The 26,237-nt window shown below is 49.3% G+C and overlaps 1 protein-coding gene and 1 pseudogene across 1 annotated transcript; one reads left to right on the top strand and one right to left on the bottom strand.

The window, feature by feature from the left end:
• Positions 1-418: 418 nt before the first annotated feature.
• On the top strand, positions 419-7,584 carry LOC111142585 (leucine rich repeat containing 75B). Its single transcript, XM_022495876.1, is given in 6 exon segments — positions 419-577; positions 579-671; positions 673-915; positions 3,483-3,611; positions 4,944-5,059; positions 6,486-7,584. Coding segments are annotated over 6 exon segments (1,266 nt in total). The 3' UTR covers positions 7,012-7,584.
• An 11,340-nt stretch (positions 7,585-18,924) lies between these two features.
• Positions 18,925-19,566, bottom strand: LOC111142668 (annotated as a pseudogene).
• Between the last annotated feature and the right edge of the window lie 6,671 nt (positions 19,567-26,237).

Here is a 26,237-nt window from a genome sequence, read left to right as displayed (position 1 = left end):
GAGCCAGGACCCCCCCTCCTCACACTGCCTCCACACCCCTGTCAAGCTGGGAGACCCAAGCCTGGGGCAGGTGCAACTGACCCGCTGCCAGCCGGCCCAGCGTTAGCCCTTCGGGTTAACCAGCACTCTTCATTCCCCCAATCTCCCAGGCCTGGGTCACAGGGAGCCCGCATCACCTAGCCTGCCCACAGTTGCCCCCAGCCAGGCAGGGGGGGGTAGTAAATATTTGTCAAGCAGGAACATCTATGCTGGTGGACAGGTCAGTTACTCCAATCGCCCACTGCCGGGGAAATTCCTGAAGGCAGCTGATGGTACTGCCTAAGGCTGGCAACGGAATCCCCACACAGCCCGCCCTGACTCCGAGTCCAGTGCTCTTTGCACCACCAAAGCGACTGTTCCAACAGTCAGCACGGAGGCCATGGCCAAGCGCCACCTCGTCCGGCCCCGGCTCAGCGCCTCCCCCAACCGCTCCGGGCCCTGGCGACATAGCTCCGGCGCCCATTCCAGCGCGGGTCCTAGCGAGACCTCCCGAACCGAGTGTTTGGGAGCTCGGGGGCGGGGGCGCCCAGCAGGAACCTCCCCAGCCCTTCCACTGCTGCGGCCCCGCCCGGGCGCGCACCACCAGATCCCGAGCTCCCCACCCGCTGCAGCCCCGGCCGGGGCGGGGCGGGGCGGGGCCGGGGGCGGTGCGCAGACGGCTGGGACTCCCTCCAGCTCCGCGCCGGCAGCTCCGCGGCCATGGGGGCGCGGCTGGGCCGGCGGACCGGACCCGAGGCGGGCTCGGAAGCCGGGGCGGCGGCGGGGTGCGGGCCCGCGCCCTTTGAGCGCCGGGTGCGCTGGCTCCGCGAGATCCAGTCCACGCTCCGTGAGCGGCGGCCCGAGCGCGCCCGGCAGCTACTGCGCCTCCTGCGCCAGGCGAGACAAGGAGCGGGCCGGCCCGGGGCTGGAGGCCGGGGAGGGGCCGGGAGCCGCGGGCTGCGGGCCTGGAAGGGGCCGGGAGGTGCTGCGGAGCTGGCCCGGGGCGCGGGAGACAGGGCTGGCCCCAGACTGCGTGCGCGGGCCGGGAGGGTTCCGAAGGGAAGGGTGCGACCGGCTGAAGGGTCTTGTCTGGGCGAGAGGGCGAGGCACGGAAAGCAATGGGCTGGGGTGGAGGCCGGCGCGGCTGCGGGGGTGGGCTGGGGTCTGTGAGTGTGGAGACGGGGATCGTGACTGCAGTCCATCTCTTCGGGGTTGGAGAGGTCAGTTGTGTGTGTTGAGGGAGCCCCAAGCCTGGAGCTAAGAACCCAAATTCAGGCCTTGGCAGCAGAAGAGTAGGGCTGGGAGGAGCAGCAAGGGAGTGGAGGGAGGGGGACGACGTCTTGTACTGAGGGGCAAGGGGAAGAGGACAGCTCCTGGCTCCTCCAGGGTGAAGGGAGGCACTCACTGCACAGCACCCTGGAGAGAGGACCCCAGAAAGTGACAGCCCAGCTGGTCACCCGGTGCCACCTCACCGTGACATTATGGCAGCTACAACTCACACCACCCGTCCTCCTGATAGGCAGATCACGCCCATTGAGTACATACACCGGCATCTGTACATCACAACAGCACATCTGGACTTGGGTGGGGGTGGGGGGGGTGCACCTCTGGTCCCACACACACCTGGTACCTGAGCCAGCCTGGGGTGCCCTAGGAGACATGGATTCTGGTCCCAGCATCAACACTGGGCAAGCCACTTTCCTCTCTGGCCATGTCCCCATCCCCCACAGCAGCTGCTGCCCCAACATGCCCCATCCTGGAATCTGAAATCAGCCATGCGGGTGTTTGGCCTGCAGGTAGATGATTAGAGAAGGGAAACTGAGGCTTGGAGAACAGTGGCAAGCCTATGGCCACCAAGAAAATTAGGGGGCAGCTGAGGCCGGAGCCCAACCTCTAGTCTCCCAGCCCCACCCCTTGCTGCACTGAATTTCCTTTATCTAGGCTCACTGGGCTGGAAAGGTGGGGCTGGCCCTTTAAGAGGAGCTGTCCAGACCAGCAGAAGGCTGGCTGTGCGACTGGGGCCCTGTATGGGTCAGCTTGGGCTCACCAGCTAGCCCTCTCTTCTAGATCCTCCCTAGCTGGCATTTGTAACTTGAATGGTGTTTAAAATGCAAACAGCAAAGCAGCACCCAACCAGCTAGACCATCCAGAGGTACAGATCTTTGTCTGTGATGGTATCTGGAGCCCAGGGAGCCAGCAGGACATTTTTTTAAAGCCAGGAAACCAGCTATGTTGCCCCCTCATGTCTCAGAGGTCAGGATTCCCATCCAAAGAGGGGGCTGTCCAGCCCCACAAGCCGTGGGGACTCTGCAGTTATGGTCCTTGGGCCTTCCCACCTGGCCTATCTTCCTGTGCACAGGGGGCTTACGCACAGAGGATCTCACTCTCTGGCTTGGGGAGGACCCAGGGGTCTGGAGGCCCCTCCTGCCTGCACCTGTCCCATCAGCTTGTCAGAATATACTCTAAAAGGGTGTTCAGCGCCAGACCAGGCCTATGGGAGGTCTGAAGGACTGAAGGCAGGGAGGTCAGGTCAGGCCAGAGGCCCAGTGGTGAGGTCTCTGTGAGGGGTAGGAGACATGGAGGCCAGAGAAAGAGACTGGGGGGCTGGGGAGGGTGGGAAGGCCAGGCTGTGCCTGAGTCTCTAGTGTTATACGAGAGCATTTGGTCTCCACCAAAGGGGTTAAGGGTCGAGCTTAGGTATGTGTTTCCTGGAGCTGGCTCTGGCAGCCCAAGGGTTGGAACTAGGTGGCTCTTGGGAGGCAACAGGCCCAGGAGGAGGCTGTTAGGGAGAAAGGCCTGAAACTCCTTGAGCAGTAGGGAGGGAGAGCTGGGCAGAGAAGGGTGAGGGAAGAGTTCAGGGTGGTTCTGGGCTCCTGCTTGGATGGTGGGAATGGTGATGCCCTTTACTGAGCTGGGGCACAGGAGGCAAGGCCAGCTTCAAGGCAGGAGGTGAACACGCCCAGTCTGAGCTGCCTTTCGGACATCTGAACAGAGAGAGAGGTCCGTCCCCCACAATGGGGCCTGCACCTGTCAGCAAACAGATGGCGGCCAGAACTCGGAGAGCTTGGGAATTGGTGGAAGAGAGGCAAAGGGTCCGGAAGGAATGCTGTAGGACAGCGGCACTGGGGGGTTATCAGAGAAGCCCCCAGAGAACCCTCCAGATAAGCCCAACCCCAGAGGTGGCAGGTCTCACAGTACCATGTTTCCCCTCCAGGGAAAACAGTCTAAGGGTTTTAGAACCTCCTTAGCACCTCCCTGAAGGGCCCGATGCACTGACACTTTCTTCATCCAAAGGGTCCCCACTGCCCCTGGACAGCAGGCCCACTGCCGCCTGGGAAGAGACTCCAGCAAGCATCAAGGAGAGAGCCCGAGAGAGGGGAACAGATGTGAGGGGCTGGCTTGGATGAGGGCCTGGAGAAGGGAGAGCCTGACTCCGCTCACTCAACTCTCCTCACCACTCACAGGACCTGGGCCTCGAGGGGACCCTCCTCACCGACATCCTCTACAGGAATGTGGCCTTCCTCAATCTGGTGGACCCCATCTCCCACGACCTGCTTGTGAACCTGGCCCGGGACCTGCAGTGCCCCAAAACGGTGAGGCCTGTAGACACGGACCTCAGACTGGGCAACGCAGCTAACAGGGACCAGGAGCGCCCAGGGCTGGGGGCTAGGAGTCTCGTCCTCATCTGGCTTGCTCCAAGGCCTTAAGTAGGTTAATGTCCCTCACTGGGACCTAAGGCCAGGTTCAGTGTACTAGGAACACACGTGAGCTGTGCTTTTCTACTCTCCAAAAGTCGTGTGTTGGGTAGACCTGCTTCCTGGGCTCCAGGACCTGGGACCCAGACAGAACACCACACAGGGACACTGGGACATAGAATGTTCTGACAAATCTGCTGATGGAAACAAACTCCCAGCCTCTGAGCTCCTGGGGCCAGAAGAGAGCCACCTTAGGCTGGAACCCCTGTCCACATGTCCCCATCCTGTATGGATACACCTGGGGCCTCCATTCCCCTTCTCCCAAACCACCATATCCACTCCAAACCCCGCTCTGGGGGCACCTGGCAACATCCTTCCCATGAGCATCCTTCCCATGCTGTGCTCCTGACACGGCCACCACCCCTCAGTCACAGTGAGTCTCTGTGTGAAACAAGGGTGCCTGCTATGGGCACAGCCAGCTCCGGACCCCTGCATCTATACGCAGTGGTCCCCAGGGGTTCCGAGGCTAGCCAAGAGCCACACGGCGATGGGCAGGGCTTGCTGCTGCTGTGCGTACGCACTATTGACAGAGGAACGGGATGAAGAATGTGCTGGATAGCGGAGTGTGCTCAGTGCCAGCTCCACGGAAAGCAGAGCATCCCTGTTTGTCCTCCGAGCTAGGTCTCTACAAGGGCCCACCTTGGCCCAGGAGAGATCCAAGTGGTGGTACCATAACCATGAACCCTCCCAGCCCTGGCAGCCCAGACCCAGGCCCCACAGGCAGGCTTGGAGAGTGAGAGGAAGAAGAGCGTGCTGACCTGGCTGGTTCCCATTCCCTGAGGGTGGCGTCAGTGGAGCAGGGCTCCCTGGAGGGGCCCGGTCCTGCCTCCCCTGGTGACAAGTCTCCCAGGGAGCGCTGAGGGTGGGCAGGGAGCCGGCTGATAGCCCAAGACACTGGCCTTGGGCCTGAGGACAGGGAACAAGGGCCCATTGTCTGGGCTTCCTCCCGCCGGGCACTGCGGGCCTCAGGCAGCCTGTCCAGTTACCAACGGGCAGCCTCCCCTGGCTCTGGGCCAGGTTACAGCCAGGGTGGGGGGTGGACGGGGGAGGCTAATGGGCAGCTCAGCGATCCATGATGAGTCATGTGCTGGGGCACACACTTGGATCCCCAAGGCCCATGGGGGGGGGGATGGGGCTCAGCCTCACCCTGACAACACTGCCCCCCGACAGGACTATGAGCTCTGGAAGTCCTCAGATAAGATCTGCCGCCAGCTCATCTACCACCTCACCCCTCACTCCAAGCGGCAGCGAGGGTCCAGCCTGCCCCGGAGGAAGACTCAGAGCTGGTAAGGGGAGCCCAGCCACAGCCCTACCTTGTGGCCCCTTAGGGTCCCTTTCTAGGCCAACATGGAGAGGCAGCTCAGCAGGCAGCTGGGCCCTGAGCCCGTCCCCAGTGAGCCCCTCACCCTTGTCTGCATCGAAGCTCTGGAATGTTTCCCAAGCCTAGCTGCAACCCTCTGTGTGACCTGCCTCCTGCCGTTCACTTGCCCCTCAATCCCTGGCCTGTCACAGGGCCTGGCCCCGACCCCAGGGCCAAGGTGACCTCAGCAGACATCCGCTGGATCCTCTCAACAGGCTGTGAGGGGGACGGATTCTGGCTCATGATGCCGATTTCGCAGGAAAGGAAACTGAGGTTGGGAGAGGCAAGGTGGCTTGCCCAAGGCCACACCTGACCCTGATTTTCCTACAGCTCTTTGAAAAGCCTTTGCCAGGCTGCCTGAAGTGAAGGCCTCCATAGCCATCCTGAGAGCTTGCTCTGCTGTGGGTCCCCCTCCCAGTCACTCCATCACAGCTCCATGGCCAGATGCAGCCTAAGGACTGCCGGCAGACGCCCAGGTCCAGGGACCCAGAACCGCCCCCCAGTGCCCTCCCTTGCTTGCTTCCTCATCCTCGAGCCTCATGGCTCATGACGAGCCCAGAGCCCATGGGGTTGTTCCCTGCTGTGCTGAGTGAGGGCACTGGAGTTGGTCCCGCTGCCTCCCTGCATAGTAGGCCACGTTCAAATGACAAGAGAGACCCAGAGGTGGTTCCGGGGGTTGGCGGGGGACCCTTCTCGGTCTCTAAACTTCCTTTCCAGCTTAGAACACAGGGGGCCTTCACCTACCAACACCTCCCCTCTTGCTACTCTGGACCTGTCCTCCTCTAGTCCCCAAAGACGGGGGGACGAGCCTGATAGCCTGTCACCCTCATAGGAATATCTATCTTTACCCACAAAGGATCGACCTTAGAGGAGGCGTGGGAAAAAAAGGTGTGGGCTCCGGAGTCAGAGACCCTCATTTTGAAGACTTGGCTTCCCTCTTAGTGGTATGTGACCATGGAAGAGTCCCGTCACCTCTCTGAGCGTCATTCGCCCCTCTGCAGAATGGGATCATCGTTCTTACTCTAGATGTAACAGATGTGGTGACCCAGGCACGCAGTAGGTTTTTGTAATAATAACGGATTAGGGAAGCTTAACATGTGGACGTTTATTCCTCACAACAGCCAGGTCCCCTTTTCACCAAAGGAGAAACTGAGGCTCAGAGAGGTTCCAAGAATTGCCCATGGCCACCCACGTAGGAAGTAGCGGTTTGATCCCAGTGCCGCCTGACTGCAGGGCCCAGTCCCCCTACCACCTGGTGGGCTGCCCCGACGGGTCACTCTCTGCAGCCCGTGGGGACTTGCCTGGGCCGTGGACCCTTGCTCAATCCATCCTTGCCTGCCACCTTCCCACAGCCTCAAGAGCAGTCTCCAGATGACTCAGCTGGCGGGGGAGACCGTGAACCTCTCGGGGATCCCACTATCCGCACGGGACGTGCAACACATTACCCGCTACCTGCGAAGCCAGGGAGCCGGTCTTACGGTGCTGGACCTGAGCTTCACGGGGCTGAGTGATGAGCTCTTGCGCCTGCTGCTGCCCAGCCTCTGGTCACTGCCCCACCTCACCCAGCTCCTGCTCAACGGCAACAGGCTGACAAGGGCCACTGCGCGCGAGCTCACCGAGGCCATCAAGGACTCTGCCAAGTTCCCCGCGCTGGCCTGGGTGGACCTGGGCAACAACGTGGACGTGGCTTCCTTGCCCCAGCCCCTGCTGGTCGGCCTGCGCCGGCGGCTCAGCCAGCGCACCTCACTCCCTACCATCTATGAGGGCCTGGACCTTGAGCCTGAGGGTGGTGTGTCTGGGGCCAGCTCTGCTGCCTCCACCTGGGGTTCTGCAGCCACTGGGCCAGGGTCTGAGCCCCAGGCCTGCTGCACAAGGTGACCCACCACCCATCTCCCTCATGCCAATGCTCCTAGGCACGGGGGATGGGGGCGATGGAGGCCCTCCAGGCCTCCAGGGATCCAGCGTATGTGCTCGGCCTGGGATGGAGCGTCAGGCTTCCCTCAGCAGGGAGTGCCCAGCACCTGCTGGGCCCATCCTGCAGTAAATGGTGATGCCCTCCTCTGCCTCAGCCTTTCTGCATCGTGGACCTCAGGGCCACTTAGTGCCAGCCATGCTTTTGGAGTCGGGAGAAGGGGTGGCCAAAGCGTCACCTGAAAGAGAGGGACCGAGCTCACACTGACTTCCTCCAGGTGCTCCCTGGGCAGACACCCAGGTGTGAGATCGGGTCCATCTGTGGGCTGGGGAGTTAGAGGAGGCCGCCAGGGACCTGACCGTCACATCTGTGTGGGGCCTGGAGAGGAGCAAGTGGGGAGGCCACAGAGGGGCAAAGCTCAGAATAGAGCCCCACAGTAATCTTGTGCCTGAGCCCAGGACCCCCGGGGCTGGGGACAAGACTGCACTGATAGGAGGCAAGGTTCATCTCCCGCAGGTTGAGTGCTGCCCACCACCCCTAGTACCAACCCACAAGGCTCCCTCTACCTAGTGGGTAACTCTGTGGGGTTAGAAGATACCTGAGACCAGAGACAAAGAGTTTGTGTGTTCCCTCCAGGGCCTGAAGGCCCATGGGCACAGTCCTTCCCTCTGGTGGACCCCAAGAAAGCGTGCAGGAGGTGGAGGTGGGCCCAACCAGGAGCAAGAGATTGGGGGTGGAGTGTTCCTAGGGTTGCCCCAGGGGTAGCTGTTCCCAGCAGGGAGCTATCTTCCCTCCCCCCAAGGACCATCAGGGCAGGCTCCAGATCAGAGCCTAAAGCCATGGTTGCCCCACCCCGCCCCCAGTGTTGTGTGGAGGGCTGGAGTACAGCCCAGCTAGGAGTTGGGCAGGGCAAAGACAAGGAAGAAATTTAAAGAGGTCCTGGGGGAAACTGAGTCCCAGAGTGGGAAAGCCAGCGGCCCAAGTCTCCCATGCAGAGCTAGGTCAGGTCTGGGGCAGTGGGGATCCTCACAGATGAGGAGAGACCTGATGGGGGAGAGAAGGGCCCCGGGCCAAAGAGAAGGTGGGGCTCCTCCCTGGGCCTGCATACCCAGGCCCACCAACTGATCTTCCTCCACAGTTGCGCCCATGGGGGGACCATGAGTCAGCACGGATTCTAGGTCGGCCAGATATACAACAGCCTCTTGGGCCAGAAATGAGATGGCCAAGAAGGGTGAGGACGGCACGGTGCTCTGTCCTAGGACCAGGCAAGACGTGGGGAAGAAGAAAGCACCCTCTGTTGCTACCCGCCCACCCCGAGGACAGGCTCCTGCCAGCCTGCCTGCTTTTGGAGGAACCCCTATCTGGAGGTGGTGGGAAGGGTGTGAAAACACCAGGTTCAGCCCAGCTCTGCTTCTGACTTGCTGTTGGGACCTGGCCAGGGCCTCCTCTCTCCCGGCCTTGGGGTTCTCCTTTTCCCCTCTGTGTTAAATAGGGCTGGCTCTCCGTAGTCCCTTCCAGCTCTCAGTCCTCCATCCTGGGGCCCTCTCAGTCCTCCTTGTTTTAAAAACATGGGCCTGCCCATTGGCTTGGGAGCCACAGAAGTGTCTCTGGTGCCCTCACTCCAGAACAAGGGGCTCAGGCTCCCCAGAGCAAGGCAAAGAGGAATGGGAGGTGAAAGGGGCCAGCGGAGAGGAGAAAGATGGAGAAGCCAGCTTTGTACTGGGCAGGCTGATAAGTCCGTCACAGGCAAGCAGCCGTGTTCTCCTGTGATTCCTTGCTGGAGAGACGCCAAGCTCTCTGTTCCCCCCACCGCCCTCCTGCTCCCCTTGCTCCCTGCCCACCATTGGCCCCAGTCCAGCCCACAAACCTGCAACGTCGCTGCTGGGAGAGACTCCTACCAGAATGGTGTGACGACCTGAGCAGGCGAGCTCTGGGAGAATTCAGGCGGCGGCAGCTGGTCTCAATCTCCCCGCCTCTCAGACGGAGGCACGCGATGCAATAGCTGAGCTCGAGCATAAACCAGCTCAAGAGAAGAGGGTTGGCCTTGTTGCCAGGCAGGTGTCCACAGCCCCTTCTTGGGCCCTGCCGTCAGGGCCTCATGGCCACCGGCTACACTGCAGGCAGGGACACTGCAGGAGGAGGGGGCTTGTGCCTTGAAGGTTGGTGGGCAGAGAGCCCCCGCCAGGTGGGCTCCAGCCTGAGTTCCAGACCCAAGAGGCAGCAGATGGGCCTGCCCCAGGCCCAGTCTTGGAGGCAGTTAGGCTCTGCTGGTCGCAGTCCTGTCACCCATGGTGGTGTCCTCTTGGGGCCTGTTCCTTCATCTTGGGAACTAGGTGAACCAATCCCCCCGTTATCTTGATGGAGAGAGCATGACAAGGTCTGGAAAGTGCCTGCTGCATGGGGGAAGGGAGGTACAGGGCAGGCCCTCTTCAGCGTCACCGGGGCCTCCACCCTGGGCTCCCTGGCTGGGAATGGCAGGGGCCCAGACCCTCAGGACTAGGCAGAGCTGAAGCCCTTTATTTAGAGAGAGCGCTCCTGTAGCCTTTCCGTGGGCCAGGTACTGTTCTGATGGCTTCACACTCCTTGAATTCTCTTCACACTTACAGGTAAGGAGCTGACACAGGGAGAGGTTAAGTGATCCGTCCAAGGTGAAGAGCTAGAAACTGGAGGAGCCGGGGTGTGAGCCAGGAGGCCCGCCTTGTCTGTGATGCTAACACCTGCCTGATGCTGCCTGTCCCACAGCTATCCGAGGGGCTGAGGATTTGACACAGGAGACCACAGGGTTTGATGGCAGGTGTCCTGTAGTGGGAGAGACCCTCAGCCGCACTCCCCCAGCACAAGACCAATCAGGAGCTCTCTGAGCCTGTTTCTTTGCATGCAGAATGGGTGGAGAGGGGAGCGGTGAGGACCCAGGCTTTGCTCTTCTCCAGGATTGAAAGGGACAGATGGGGAGTGGGTTCTGAAGTACTCAAAGGGCTGAATGAAGCCTAGCCCTGTACTCGGGGGCGGGGGTGGGGGGTGGCATGTAGTATCGACTCCCACTTCTGAAAGTCTGCCTGGGACAACTGTAGGTGCCTTCCCCTCCCTGGGCATCAGCCTCCTCAAGTCTAAACCTGCCTTGCCAGGATGTTCAGAGCATCAAAGGGAGACATGTAGGTAAGACACCTGTGCTCCACAGGACCTCTGTGACCAACACTTGGGAACTTCTTTTCTGTCCCGGAAGGGAGAATATTTGAGCCCAGATAAGGTGCATCTGATATGAGTTTACAGCAAATATCAGCCTCTGCTGAGTCTTCATCTTAAAAATCCAAAATCTCTGGCAGCTGAACCCAGTGGTTGATATCAGCCTAGCTCAGAGGTTTTTCTCTGGGTTCTGGAAGGAGAGGAAGACACACTTCCTCCTCTCTCTTAGGGATAGTTGCCAATCATCAGTGAAAACCAGTATTTCCTTTCCCAACTGTATACTTCAATTTTAATTTCTTAAAACTGTATTTTTAATTTTTAATTTTTTAAAGAGACCTTATGTATTTATTTGTCAGAGAGAGCGAGTGCACAAGCAGAGGGAGCGGCAGGCAGAGAGAGATGCAGCCTCCCCGCTGATCAGGGAGCCTGTTGGGGGACTCGATGCCAGGGCCCCAGGATCATGACCTGAGCCGAAAGCAGCCACTGAACCCCCTGGGCTACCCAGGCAGTCCCTATTTTTTAATTTTTTTAAAAAGATTTATTTATTTCGAGAGAGAGAGAGAGAGAGAGCGCACATGCATGTGAGTGTGGGAGGGGCAGAAGGAGACAGAGAGAATCTCAAGCCTACTTGGAGCTGAGCACGGAATCTGACTCTGGGCTCAGTATCAGGACCCTGAAATCATGACCAGAGCCAAAATCAAGAGTCGGGCGCTTAACCGACCAAGCCACCCAGGTGTCCCCAAAACTGTATTGTATTTTTAAATGATCCTTCATTGCAGTACAACTGAAATCTAATAAAGTGGACATAATAAGCGTGACAATATTTTGGGGGAATTTATTTATTATTTTAAATTTTTTAGAGAGAGAGAGAACGTGTGCCTGTGCGTGTGTGCTTGCTTGCGTGGCACGTGGGAGGGGGGCAGAGGGAGAGACTCTTCAAGCAGACGCCCCGCTGAGCGCAGAGCCCTAAAGGGGCTCAATCTCCATTTCATGACCCATGAGATCATGACCTGAGTGGAAACCAAGAGTCAGGACACTTAAGCAACTGAACCAGCCAGGTGCCCCAACAAGTATTACAATTAAAAGTGTACAGTATGGTACACTTTGACTTCCATGAAACCACCACTGCAATCAAGACAGTGAAGATGTCTGTCATTTCCCAAAGTTTCCTTGTGCCCCTTGACAATGAATCCTTCCTATCCCTCCCTGCCCATTCCCTCCCCAGCAGGAGTGACTTTGACCTGCTTGCTCTCCTGTTAGATTAGTTTCCATTTTCTAGAGGGTTTTGTGGGTTTTTTGCTGTTGTTGTTGTTGTTTTGGTTTATTTATACTTTTAGTAATCTCCACGCCTAATGTGGGGCTTGAACTCACAATCCCCGAGATCAAGAGTCACACAGTCTTTCAACTGAGCCAGCTAGACACCTCTATAGTTTTAGATATATGGAAGTTTAGAAATGTGGTCTAATACGGGGTGTATTCTTTTATCTTTCATTCAGTGTAATTATTTTAAGACTCGCATGATGTTATATATGCCAGTAGTTCCTCTTAATCGTATTTTATTGGATGGACGTACCACCATTGGGTTGTTCCCAGTGTTTAGCAATTACAAATAAAGCTGCTATGAATATTCACGTACAAGGTTTTGCATGAACATATATTTCCTTTTCTCTTGGGTAGTAGTATCTCACTATGGTTTTCTTTTCTTTTTTTTTTTTCTAAAGATTTTGTTTATTTATTTGACAGATCACGAGTAGGCAGAGAGAGGCAGGTGGGGCTGGGGGGTGGGCGGGGAGAACAGGCTCCCCGCTGAGCAGAGAGCCCGATGCGGGGCTCGATCCCAGTACCCTGAGATCATGACCAGAGCCGAAGGCAGAGGCTAAATGCATTGAGCCACCCAGGCACCCCTCACTATGGTTTTCTTTTCTTGTAATATCTTTGCCTGCCTGGTTTTGCTTATCAGGGTAATGCTGGTCTCGTAGAATGAGTTAAGTTATTCCCTTCAATTTTTTACGAAGAGTTTATGGAGAATTGGTATTATTTCTTCCTTAAATATTTTGGTAAAATTTCTCAGTGAAGCCACATGGGTCTGGAGTTCTCTTTGTAGATGGTTTTCAACTACAATTCCAGTTTCCTTAATAGATCTAAGACTATTCACGTTAGTTACTTCTTGAGTAAGTATTAGTACTTTGGATCTTTTAAGGAATTTGTCCATTTCATCTGAGTTATTGAATTTATTGGCATAAAATTTTTCATGATATTCCCTTTCTATATCTGTAAAATCTGTAGTAGTCATCTCTCTCATTCCCAAGACTGGTAATTGTGTCTTTTTTTTTTTTTTTCCTCATCAGTCTGACTAGAGGTTTATCAATTTTATGATCTTGATTTTCTCTATGGTTGTCTGTTTTCTATTTCATTGATATCCACTTTGATCTTTATTTCTTTTCTTCTGCTTACTTTAGGTTTCATTGGCTCTTCTTTTTTTTAAATTTATTTTTTATTTTTTGTACAACCAACGTGGGGCTCAAACTCACAACCCCAAGATCAAGGGGCACATGCTCCACTGACTGAGCCAGCCAGGTGTCCCTTTTTCTAGATTTTTTTTTAAGATTTATTTATTTATTTATTTGACAGAGATCACAAGTAGGCAGAGAGGCAGGCAGAGAGAGAGGAGGAAGCAGGCTCCCTGCTGAGCAGAGAGCCTGATGCGGGGCTCGATCCCAGGACCTTGGATCATGACCTGATCCAAAGGCAGAGGCTTTAACCCACTGAGCCACCCAGGGGCCCCTAGATTCTTTTTTATTTTTTCCCTTAGATTCTATTTATTTGCTTGACAGAGAGAGAGAGAGATCACAAGTAGGCGGAGAGGCAGGCAGAGAGAAAGAGGGAAGCAGGTTCCCCGCCAATCAGAGAGCCCAATGCAGGGCTCCATCCCAGGACACTGGGACCACGACCCCAGCTGAAGGCAGAGGCCCAACCCACTGAGCCACCCAGGCACCCCTTTTTCTATATATATATTTTTAAGATTTTATTTATTTATTTGACAGAGATCGCAAGTAGGCAGAGAGGCAAGCAGAGAGAGAGGAAGGGAAGCAGGCTCCCTGCTCAGCAGAGAGCCTGATGCGGGGCTTGATCCCAGGACGCTGGGATCATGACCTGAGCCGAAGGTAGAGGCTTAACCCACTGAGCCACCCAGGTGCCCCCTTTTTCTATATTCTTAGATGAATTTTCTTGTCTGGTATTAATATAGCTGAGATCATTGATCCGAGACCTTTCTTTCTTTTTAAGATTTTATTTATTTATTTATTTATTTATTTGACAGTGAGACAGAGAGAGCACAAGTAGGTAGAGCATCTGGCAGAGGGTAAAGGAGAAGCAGGCTCTCTGCTGAGCACGGAGCCCGATGTAGGACTCGATTCAGGACCCTAAGATCATGACCTGAGCCGAAGGCAGATGCTTAACCAACTGAGCCACCCAGGTGCCTCGAGACCTTTCTTTTTTTCTAATATACATATACACTGCCATAAAGGTCCTGCTCCCCCATCCCACCAAGCTGTGTTTTAGTGACATCCCACAAATTCTGATACATTGTGTTTCCATTTAAAAGTCAGTTCAGGGATGCCTGGGTGGCTCAGTTGGTTAAGCGGCTGCCTTCGGCTCAGGTCACGATCCCAGCGTCCTGGGATCGAGTCCCACATCGGGCTCCTTGCTCGGCGGGGAGCCTGCTTCTCCCTCTGCCTCTGCTGCCACTCTGCCTGCCTGTGCTCACTCTCTCTCTCTCTGGCAAATAAATAAATAAAATCTTTTAAATAAATAAATAAATAAATAAAAATAAAAGTCAGTTCGGGGTGCCTGGGTGGCTCAGCTGGTTAACCTTCAGCTCAGGTCATGATCCTGGGGCCCTGCCATCAGGCTTCCTGCTCAGTGGGGAGTCTGCTTCTCCCTCTCCCTCTGCCCCTCCCCTGCTCATGTTTGAGCATGTGCCCCTATTCCATGCTCTCTCTCAAATAAATAAATAAATAAAATCTTTTAAAAAATGAGTAAAATAAAAGTCAGTTCAAAACACGAATTTCTCTTTTGGTTCTTTCTTTGATTCACGGGTTACTTAGAAGTGTGTTATATTTTGTTTCCAAATATTTAGAGATTTTCCAAGGATCTTTCTGCTAATGATTTCTAATTTAATTTCCTTGTGGTCAGACAACATAGTTAGTGTGGCTTTGAAGCCTTTTGAATTTGGTAAATGTTCTGTGTGCGCTTGAGAAGAATGTGCTCTTGAGAATCCTGCTATTGTTGGGTAGTTCTATTAAGTGTTAATCAAAATCAAGTTGACTACTATATCCTTGCTAGTTTTCTGTCTACTTGAGCTATGGATTATTGAGAGGGGAACTGACATCCCTGACTGTATCTGTATTTGTCTATTTCTAGTTGCATTTTTTGCATCATGTATTTTGGAAGATTTATTATTAGTTAAATAAATGTTTAAGATTGTTATGGCTCCTTGATTAACTGACCCTATCATCATTATGAAATGACCATTATTTCTGATAATATTTCTTCTTTTTTTGAAGATTTTAATTACTTATTTTGAGAGAGAGAGAGTGAGGGAGAGAGAGCACAAATTGGGGGAAGGGACAGAGAGGGAGAAGCAGACCCCCACTGAGCAGGGAACCAATGTGGGGGTCGATCCCAGGACCCTGGGATCATGATCGGACCCAAAGGAAGACATTTAATCAACTGAGCCACCCAGGTGCCCCCCTGGTAATATTTCTTGCTCTGAAACCTACTTCTCTAATATTATTATAGCTATAGCTATTCCAGCTTTGTTTTGATTGATTAGTTGTTAGCAATGGTATTATCTTTTTCCATCCTTTTACATTTGACCTATTTGTGTCTTTATATTTAAGGTTTGTTTCTTACAGGTAGCATATAGTTAGGTACTGCTTTTTAATTTTTTTAAATTTTAATTTAAATTCTAGTTAGTTAATATATAGTGTAATACTGGTTTCAGGAGTAGAATTTACTGATTCATCATTACATATCAGTGCTCATGATAATAAGTGCCCTCCTTAATAGCCATCACCCATTTAACCCATCCTCCACCCACCTCCCTCCATCAAACCCTAGTTTGTTCTCTAACATTAAGAGTTTCTTATGGTTTGTTTTCCACTCTGTTTTTTTTCCCCCTTCCCATCTGTTCATCTGTTTTGTTTCTTTTCTTTCTTTCTTTCTTTCTTTTTTTTAAGATTTTATTTATTTATTTAACAAAGAGAGAGAATAAGCAGATGGCGTGGCAGGCAAGGGAGAGGGAGAAACAGGCTCCCCACTGAGCAGGGAGCCTGATGTGGGGCTCCATCCCAGGACCCCAGGATCAAGACCTGAGTGGAAGGCAGACACTTAGTGGACTGAGACTCCCAGGCACCCCCATCTGTTTTGTTTCTTAAATTCCACATATGAGGGGGACCTGCGTGGCTCAATTGGTTAGACGTCTGCCTTCTGCTCAGGTCATGATCCCAGGGTCCTGGGATCAAGCCCTACATCTGACTCCTTGCTCAGCAGGGAGACTGCTTCCTCCTCTCCCTCTGTCTGCCTCTCCCCGACTTGAATTCTCCTTTTTCTGTCAAATAAATAAATAAAATCCTAAAAGAAAAAAATTCTACATATGAGTGAAATCATATGGTATTTGTCTTGCTCTGACTTATCTCACTTAGCATAATATGCTCTAGCTCTATCCATGTCACTGCAAATGGCAAAATTTCATTCTTTTTGATGGCTGAGTAATATTCCATTGTATATATATACACACCATATATTCTTTATCCATTGATCAGTCGATGAACATTTGGGCTCTTTCACAACACTGAGATCTTTTTAAATTTTTTTTAAAGATTTTTTTTTTATTTATTTGACAGACAGAGATCACAAGTAGGCAGACAGGCAGATGGTGGGGGGGGGCGACGCAGGCTCCCTGTTGAGCAGAGAGCCCGATGTGGGGCTCAATCCCACGACCCTGGGATCACTACCTGAGCTGAAGGCAGAGGCTTTAACCCACTGAGCCACCCAGGCACCCCTAGAATGGTTGTTGATAGGTCATTATTCTTTTCTCTTTATAAAAAAGTATCAAGTTTCTTTCTTTCTTTTTTTTTAAAGGTTTTATTTATTTATTTGAGAGACAGAGATCACAAGTAGGCAGAGAGGCAGGCAGAGAGACAGAGAAGGGAAGCAGGCTCCCTGCTGAGCATAGAACCCGATGCAGGGCTTGATCCCAGGGCCCTGAGATCATGACCTGAGCCAAAGGCAGAGGCCTTAACCCACTGAGCCACCCAGGTGCCCCCCCCTTTTTTTTTTTAAGATTTTGTTTATTTATTTATTTGAGAGAGAGCAAGAGTGAGAGAGCACAAACAGAGGGGGAGAAGCAGAGGGAGAGGGAGAAGCAGGCTCCTCACTGAGCAGGGAGCCTGATGCGGGCCTTGATCCCAGGCCCCTGAGATCACGACTGGAGCTGAAGGCAGAAGGCAGACGCTTTACCAACTGAGCCACTCAGGCACCCAAATTTATTTCAATATCTAGTTTCATTTTTAAATTAAAGCTCTTAGACAATTTTTTGTAATTTAAAATTTATTATCAGAGGTGAGGAAAACATTATGAAAACATTCTCCCTTTCCCACTCCCTCTGCTTGTGTTCCCTCTCTCGCTGTGTCTCTGTCAAATAAATAAAATTTTAAAAAAGATTTTTTAAAAAGATTTGTTTTTATTTTTAAAGATCTTGGGGCGCCTGGGTGGCTCAGTGGGTTAAGCCGCTGCCTTCGGCTCAGGTCATGATCTCAGGGTCCTGGGATCGAGCCCCGCATCAGGCTCTCTGCTCGGCAAGGAGCCTGCTTCCTCCTCTCCCTCTGCCTGCCTCTCTGCCTGCTTGTGATCTCTGTCTGTCAAATAAATAAATTTAAAAAAATTATTAAAAAAAAAGATCTTATTTATTTATTTGACAGAGAGAGACAGCGAGAGAGGAAACAAGAGCAGGGGAGTAGGAGAGGGTGAAACGGGCTTCCTGCTGAGCAGGGAGCCCGATGTGGGCTTGATCCCAGGACTCTGGGATCATGACCCAAGCTGAAGGCAGACACTTAAGGACTGAACCGCCTAGGCGCCCCTAAAAGCCGTGTTTAATACTAAAAGTTCCAGTTGTACCACTTAACTGAAGGAAATATCCTTTAGCTCTTTATTTCTAATTTTAACACATTCTCATTTTGACATAATTTACCCTTTTCACCCAATTACTAGTACGATGAACAAAGTCTTCCCAGATGTTAAACCTTTCTTTACCACTTGAAACATGACTTCTTACTTTTTAAGAATTCCTTACAAGAAATTTGAATTTTTAATTTTCACCATGAACCTGTTTGATCAACATATAGAACATCACTACTAAATAAATTAAAACAAAGAATGGAATAAAAAACACAAAAGTGGCATCTATATAATTAGCAAATTGTCTGATAAGACATTTTAACTAATTCACATTTCTACTTACCACAAGAAAGAATAATCTGTTTCCAAAGTACCACAAGGCTTGCATTTTTATTGCAAGCTTTATTTTTTTGAAGATTTTATTTATTTATTTGAGAGAGAGAGAGCACACAGCAGGGCGAGGAGCAGAGGGAGAGAGAGAAGCAGACTCCCCGCTGAGCAGAAAACCCAATGTGGGGCTCAATCCCAGGACCCTGGGATCACGACCTGAGCTAAAGGCAGACGCTTAACTGACTGAGCCACCCAGGCATCCCTTTACTGCAAGCTTTAAGTCATAGTGTTATTTTACTCAACAAGACATCTCTAAGAAAATGGCAGTGTTCTTTAATACAAAACTTTTTCTACCCGGTAGGTGGTATTCTACATTTTCAATAAAAGCATTCTTCATAAAATTAGATTAAAAAAAATACAGAATGTCTGATAAGTATCTCAAAGGCTAAAAAATGAGAAAAATGTAGAACACAGAAATAATCATTGGTTAATATTTGGCTTTGAGAAAGCCAGAAATGATTCTATTTCAAGAAATAAGCAATAATGATAAAATATGTAATTAATATACTATATGCCTTTCAGCCAAAACACACTTTTCACCTCAACATAGTTCTGATTTTTACATTCTCAATTCCTTTCATCCAGAAAAGGACTCCATTCTAAGCCATTATTTGAATAGAGTTCATAATGTATAGTCCTTATTCTCCACAGGATGTTTTCACAGTACAATAAACTGCAAAATGGCAAATGACTAAGTCAGTTATAAAGAATTTATAGCATAATAAATGCCAATTTACAATAACCATCAACAACTACACCAAAGCCTAGAAGCTGCTGCACGAGAAGTCACAACTTAACATGATTCTTTGATGTGCTCAGACTTCGTTTACTACAGATCACTGTCATAAAAACCAGAAAAGAGGGACGCCTGGGTGGCTCAGTTGGTTGGACGACTGCCTTCAGCTCAGGTCATGATCCCAGAGTCCCGGGATCGAGTCCCGCATCGGGCTCCCAGCTCCACAGGGAGTCTGCTTCTCTCTCTGATCTTCTCCTCACTCATGCTCTCTCTCAAATAAAATAAATAAAAATATTAAAAAGAAAACAGAAAAGAAATCTTAGTGGGCCCTTGCAAAGCTGCATAATTTTCCAAGTGATTTTCCTCTGGGTATAAGATGCTGTTCATCCCTTCAGTCCTTTTTTAATTACTTAGCTTCTGCAATAGTTTCTTGACGATTTTGCTTCTTCTTTTGCTCCTTTTCCCTGGCCTCAATCATCTTGGCCAATTTCCGGGACAGTATGACATTTGCTAGAAACAATGGAGTAAAGGCGGAAACCACTTTCGTAAGGAAGCTATACGGGTCCTCTGCAGCCCATTTCACAACACAGTCAGCCCAAGCCTTTATATCAAGCTTGTCTGTAAGTCTTACGCTTGAAGAGTGAGCTCCAACTTTGTCCTGAGATTATTTGTGAAGAGAGGACAATTTCAGATGACCCTTGGTTGTTTGTCTTCGTCGGCTCTACCACACACTTGTGAGACAAGGTTTAAATTCTACATCTTCCTTCCTTAAGGGACTAGTCTCCCAAACCAGGCGCGCACAGCTCCTGATGGTACTTTACTGGCATCTGCATGTCCCCTCCATCCTTTGTTTTCCTCCTTACTCATTCTTCCTTCCCTACCCTACCCAGCCACCACTCCCAGGGGGCCGCGTTCTCCCACCCCTCAGCCTCCAGCACACCTCGGGACCACAAGTGGCTGCCTCTTCTGGGCACTGGGGCAAAGCCTCCACAGCGGCCATCACCAGCCTCCCCTGCGTCACAGCCGGGAGCATGGGCTTGGACCCCTCCAGAGGCCATTACTGACGGCCCATCATCCTGCTATTTATTTTCTATTTGTTCTGTCTGTTCTTTGTTCCCTCTTCCTCTTTTTCTGCCTTCTTTTAGAATATTTATGAATCCATCATACATCCCTTTTTGTTGGCTTAACTTTTTTTTATTGCGGTAACATCCACATAATAGAAAATTCCCCATTTTAACCATTTTTATTAGTTTTTTAAAAAGATTTTATTTATTTATTTATTTGACAGATGGAGACACAGCAAGAGAGGGAACACAGGCAGGGGGAGTGGGAGAGGGAGAAGCAGACTTCCCGCCGAGCAGAGAGCCCAATTCGGGGCTTGATCCCCCTGGGATCATGACCTGAGCCGAAGGCAGACACTTAACGACTGAGCCACCCAGTCGCGCCTATTAGATTTTATTTTTAAGTACCCTCTACCCGCAACATAGGGCTCAAACTTACAACTCAGAGATCAAGAGTCACACACTGTACCCACTGAGCCAGCCAGGCGTCCCACCATTTTAACCATTTTAAAGTGTACAATTCAGTGGCTTTTAGTACATTATCCCTGTTGTGCAACCATCCTCACTAATTATGGAACATTTTCATTACCCCATAAAAGAAACCCCATTGCCATCAAGTAGGCACTGCTTATTCCCAATTCCCCAGTCTGTGGCAACCACTAATCTGTTTTGTCTCTATGAATTTGCCTATTCTGAACATTTCATTTAAATGGAATCATTCATGGCCTTTTATGTCTGGCTTCTTTCACTTAGCATGTTTCAAAGTCCATCCATTTGTAGCATGGATCAGTAATTCATTTCTTTTTATGGATAAATCATATTCCATTGTATGGATACAACATTTGTTTATCAATTTATCATCTGTGGACATCTGAGTGCTGGCTTCTTTCGTTTGAGTTGCTTGGGGTTTATATTATATATCTTTATCACAATCTTTCCTTCAAGTAATATACTATTTCTAATATAAGAATCTTACAAGCTTTCCTTTCCTCCTTCTTGGATTTTATGCTAATATTGTCATGCATTTCACTTTTACATATGTCATAAACCCCATAATACATCTTTACTCCTTTGCGTAGATAACAGATTTCCATCTGGTATAATTTTCCTAATGCCCAAAAGATGTCCTTTATCATATTTTGTATAGCAGGCTTATACAACATCTTTATTTTGCCTTCATTTTTGAAAGATGCTTTTTCTCAAGTACTGAATACTAGATTAACAGGTTTTTTTCTTTTCTGTCAGCACTTTAAAGATCTTTGTGCTTGCACTCTTTCCAATGAGTAATGTTATCCTTATCTTTGTTCCTTTGATTATAACATACTTTTTCTCTAGCTGCTTTTTAAAATGTTTTCTCTTCACTGGTTTTGAGTTACGATATGCTTTGTTGTTGTTTTCTTCATGATTCTTGTGTTTGAAGTTCATTTAGCTTCTTGGATCTGTGGGCGTATAGTTCTCATCAAGTTTGTAAAGTTTTTGGCCATTGTCTCTTCAAATAGTTTTTCTGTCCCTGTCATCACCTCTCCTTCAGGGACTCCAACTCTGCATAGATGAGGTCTTGAAGCTGTCTCACAGTTTTTTCCTCTTGCATTTTTTTCCCCCCTCTACATTTCATTTTGGATAGTTTCTAAGCTGTGCTTTAAAGTTCACTAATCTTTTCTTTTCAGCAGTGTCTCATCTGCTGTTGATCTCATCCAGCCATAGAAGTTCAATTTGAAGTTTCTCCCCTTTACTCCTCTTCCTTCTTTCTCCTCCCTTCCCCATTCCCCTCACCTCCCCTGTCTTTTTAAATCAGGCATGCCTCTCCTCTTTTTTTTTTTTTTTAAGATTTTATTTATTTATTTGACAGAGAGATCACAAGCAGGCAGAGAGGCAGGCAGAGAGAGAGGAGGAAGCAGGCTCCCCTAGAGAGCAGAGAGCCCGATGCGGGGCTCGATCCCAGGACTCTGAGACCATGACCTGAGCCGAAGGCAGCGGCTTAACCCACTGAGCCACCCAGGCGCCCCCTGCCTCTCCTCTTTTAAAAAAGATTTTATATATGTATGTATGTATGTATGTATGTATGTATGTATGTATTTAGAGAGTGCACACGTGGGGAAGGGGCAGAGGGAGAGGAAGAGAGAGACTCTCAAGTAGACGCCCTGCTGAGCACAGAGCCCAACTGGGGGGCAGGAGGGCTTGATCTCACAACCCTGAAATCTGAGCGGAAATCGAGAGTCAGATGCTCAACCCTCTGAACCCAGCTTCTTAATTTTCTAAATATATGAAATAGTTAAAATCATGTTTAATGTCCTCTGCTTATTCTAACAATTGGGTCACTTTTGGATCTGCTTTGACTGTTCTTGTTATGGGTTGTGCTTTCCTGCCTCTTTGCATGCCTAGTAATCTTTGATTGGATGCCAGAATTTTACCTTGTAATGTGCGTGGTATTTTTATATTCCTGTAAATCTTGTTGAGTTTTGCTCTAGGATACGCTAATTGGAAACAGTTTTATCCTTTCGAGTCTTATATTTACAATTTGTTAATGTGGGTCCTGAGCGATGCTCAGTCCTGAGCTAATTATTCCTCACTATGAGGCACGACTTTCTTGGATAAAATTTTAAAATTTTGTTCAAAAATTTTTTAAATTTTTTTAAAGATTTTATTTATTGGGATGCCCAGGTGGCTCAGTCAGTTAAGTGGCTGCCTTGGGCTTGGGTCATGATTGAGTCCTGGGGATCGAGTCCTGCATAGGGCTCCTTGCTCAGCAGGAAGCCTGCTTCTCTCTCTGCTTCTGCCTGCCAACCTGCTTGCTTGTGCTCTCTCTCTCTGACAAATATATAAATAAAATCTTTAAAAAAAACAAAGATTTTATTTTTTTGTCAGAGAGAGAGAGAGCACAAGCATGGGAAGCAGCAGGCAGAGGGAGAAGCAGGCTCCCAGATGTCCTAAAAAATTTTTTAAATGTTTTAAAATTTATTTTTATGATTTTTTGAGTCTTGGGGCCTTGCTAATCTGGGAGACTGCCCTTCCAGGGTTGGTTAATTACTAGACAGTGAACAATTCACCTGCAGAGTGAGCCTTTCATATACGAATTTACTAATCAACCTGTAACTCCAGCCACCTTTACCTAATTCTCACATACTAAACCAGTATTTCCTCTGTTCTAAGTCACATCAGGGACAGGTTATGGACAACTAGAGAACATTCCTATAGCCCAGAACCCTCTGAATTTATTTGAATTAACCAACTCTAAGCTTACTCAAACTTGCCTACCTTACCTTGCCCATTCCTTCCCTATGGAAACCCCAAGTTAAAGGCTCTGGGTCATGCTCTCCGTTCACATGTACTGCCTCCTGACTCACTCTGGGGTTTCTTCACGTGACCCTGAATGGCATGACATGCTCCCTCCTCTTGGAAACTATAATCACCTTTTCTCAAGGCAGTTGTCTCCACGTCTGTCACTTTACTATAACTAATTAGTATATGTGCTGCTGAAGCGAGCACTTACTATAACTAATTAAAACAAAATCCTTGGTACATTTTCAAACAATGGTCTACCCAATATTCTGTGAATTTTTTAACTGGCTGGTGGGAACAGGAACATTTCCCAGCCTTGTGTTATGCCAGGCACTGTTATAATTCTTTTTGATGGTTCTCTTTGAGACTCAGCATTAGAGAGCTTAGCAAAATATCATTCTCTTAGAGACTCTTTGAGAGTCTCTCTTTCGCCTCAGTTATTTTCACACTCTTGTGCTGATCAATATTCTGAGTACTCAAGAGCGCCCTTCAGGAGGTCTCCTGGATTCTCTGTGCAGCTTTATTCTGGTATTCTGTCTCATGAACATGAGCTGCCTCAACTTATCCGAACTCCTAGCTCAGACCCTTCAACCCAGCTAGATTTGTAGGGTCCGCTTCAGTTTCCCCTCCTTGTTCCACCGCAAAAAAACTCTCACAAGGCAGTAGTAAGCCCATCTTATTTATTCCCCATCTCTTAGGGACTCCTCTCCTTCAGTGTTTGGGTTTTATTTAATTTTCAGGCATGAGACTAAATACATGCACTTATCTCCATTTGACCAGAGGCAGAAAGAGTTTATGGAATACCCAGCAGGTGAGCATATAGGCTGACATAGTATCAGTGAATCAACTGAATATAAACCCTCCCTTGCATAGGTAACATATCAGAGGCTTGGAAAGAAGTAGTGGAGGTAATCAGAACCAGAATCCATCCCTTAAATCTTGGTCTAGTTATCTGACATCATTCTTTGCTCTGTATCTTTATCTTGCCAAGTGATTTTCCATTTTTGACTTAATATATTTTTTCTTTTTTTTTTTTTTTTAAGATTTTATTTATTGACCTGACAGAGAGAGATCACAAGTAGACAGAGAGGCAGGCAGAGAGAAAGAGAGAGAGAGAGAGAGGGAAGCAGGCTCCGTGATGAGCAGAGAGCCCGACGCGGGACCCAATCCCAGGACCCTGAAATCACGACACGAGCCGAAGGCAGCGGATCAACCCACTGAGCCACCCAGGCGCCCCAATATATTTTCATTTTTTAAAAAAGATTTGGGGTGCCTGGGTGGCTCAGTGGGTTAAAGCCTCTGCCTTTGGCTCAGGTCATGATCTCAGGGTCCTGGGATTGAGCCCCGCATTGGGCTCTCTGCTCAGCAGGGAGCCTGCTTCCTCCTCTCTCTGCCTGCCTCTCTGCCTACTTGTGATCTGTCTGTCAAATAAGTAAAGTCTTTAAAAAAATAAAAAATTTAAAAAAAATTTATTTATTTAATAGGGAGAGAGATAGCAAGAGAGAACAGAGCTGGAGGAAGGAAGTAGCAGAGAGACAAGCAGGCTCAATCCAGGGACCCTGGGATCACCATCTGAGCTGAAAGCAGATGCTTAACTGACTGAGCCACCCAGGCACGCCTAGACTAAGATATTTTCAAACAAAATATTTTTTATATTTTATTTTTTATTTAAATTCAATTAACATATAATGTATTATTAGTTTCAGAAGTAGAGGTCAGTGATTCATCAGTCTTATATAGTACCCAGTGCTCATTACATCACTTGCCCTCCTTAATGTCCATCACCCAGTTACCCCTTCCCGCAAACCCCTCCCCTCCAGCAACCCTCAATTTGTTTCCTATGATTAAAAGTCTCTTATGATTTATCTCCCTCTCTGATTTCATGTTGTCAAAAATACGTTTTTTGAGAGAATGTGCATCAAAATTCAGACCTCCAGGGATCCCGGGGTGGCTTAGTTGATTAAGCATCTGCCTTTGTCTCAGGTCATGATCCCAGGGTCCTGGGATGGAGTCCCACAGCCTTGCTCAGTGAGGAGGCTGCTTCTCCCTCTGCCTGCCACTCCCCCTGCTTGTATACTCACCTGAACTCTCTCTGATAAATAAATAAATCCTAAAAAAAAAAAAAAAAAATTTCAGACCTCCATGTGATCTTGAGACTGCTCCTCCCCAACCTTGGCAAAAAGTTAGAAGCTTTTTCTCTAGAGCAAGGAGGTTTCTGGAGTAGTAAGTCTTCTCAGAGACCCAGAAGACAAGTGAATCTGGGCATACTAGAATGCTGAAGCTCTCTAGCCCTCTTCCTTCATGAGCTCCCACAGGGCCAGCAATAGTTCAAGGTAAACCCTCCAGACATGAGACTGGAAGTTTATTCCAGGAAACCTGACCAGTCCAAGAGCAAAGTCCTAAAAGTAGTATGGACATTAATGATTTGCCAAAAAAAGTTCAATCAGTTCATCTTATAAACACCTATTATTCTTAATATCCCACCTGTAAATACAAGCAGACAACCAATGATTGCCAGGCAGCTAAGTATAACATGAAAAGACTTTCATAACATTAAAGACTAAAAGCAAAACAAAAAAAGGGGAAGAAAACATCACACAGGGAGATGAAAGCTTTGACAAAGCATATCAATGTTCTCAGAGATAAGATATTGCAATCATGGAATGAGGTCCTAACTTTAAAAAAAAATAGTTAGAGAATCAATGGGTAATCTTCCGTAAAGGAGATCCAGGGGAGAAAAACAACAACAACAACAAAAAACAAGAAACCAAAAAACCCCAGGAAAATGGGAGGTGGTAGGGACAGAAAAAATAGGAAACGCAGAGATAAATCCAAGATCCAGTATCTGAAGAACAGGAATTCCAGAAAGAAAAGCCAGAAAACTAAAGGAAGGAAATAATTAAAAACAAATTCAAGGGACGCCTGGGTGGCTCAGTTGGTTAGGCAGCTGCCTTCGGCTCAGGTCATGATCCCAGCGTCCTGGGATCGAGTCCCACATCGGGCTCCTTGCTCGTCAGGGAACCTGCTTCTCCCTCTGCCTCTGCCTGCCATTCTGTCTGCCTGTGCTCGCTCTCTCCCTCTCTCTCTCTGACAAATAAATTAAAAAAAAATTAAAAAAAATTAAAAAAAAAACAAAACACAAATTCAAGAGGGTTTCCAAGAAGTGAAGGACCAGAGTCTCTTCTGAAAGGGTTCAACGGCCTGGCACAACACATGGAAACGGACCTTCACCAAAGTATGCCACCATGAAATTTCAGAACTCTAGTGGCAGAAGTGAGAGAGTCACATACAAAGAATCAGAACTCGGAATGGCTTGACTCCTCTAACAGCAACACTAGATGGTAGGTGAAAAGTAACAATGCCT

The sequence above is a fragment of the Enhydra lutris genome, unplaced genomic scaffold, assembly GCF_002288905.1.
Source record: "Enhydra lutris kenyoni isolate GAN:26980312 unplaced genomic scaffold, ASM228890v2 scaffoldscaffold8, whole genome shotgun sequence".
In the NCBI taxonomy this organism is placed as follows: domain Eukaryota; kingdom Metazoa; phylum Chordata; class Mammalia; order Carnivora; family Mustelidae; genus Enhydra; species Enhydra lutris.
Note: the sequence above shows the minus strand (reverse complement) of the source record. Positions and strands in the feature narration are given on the sequence as shown.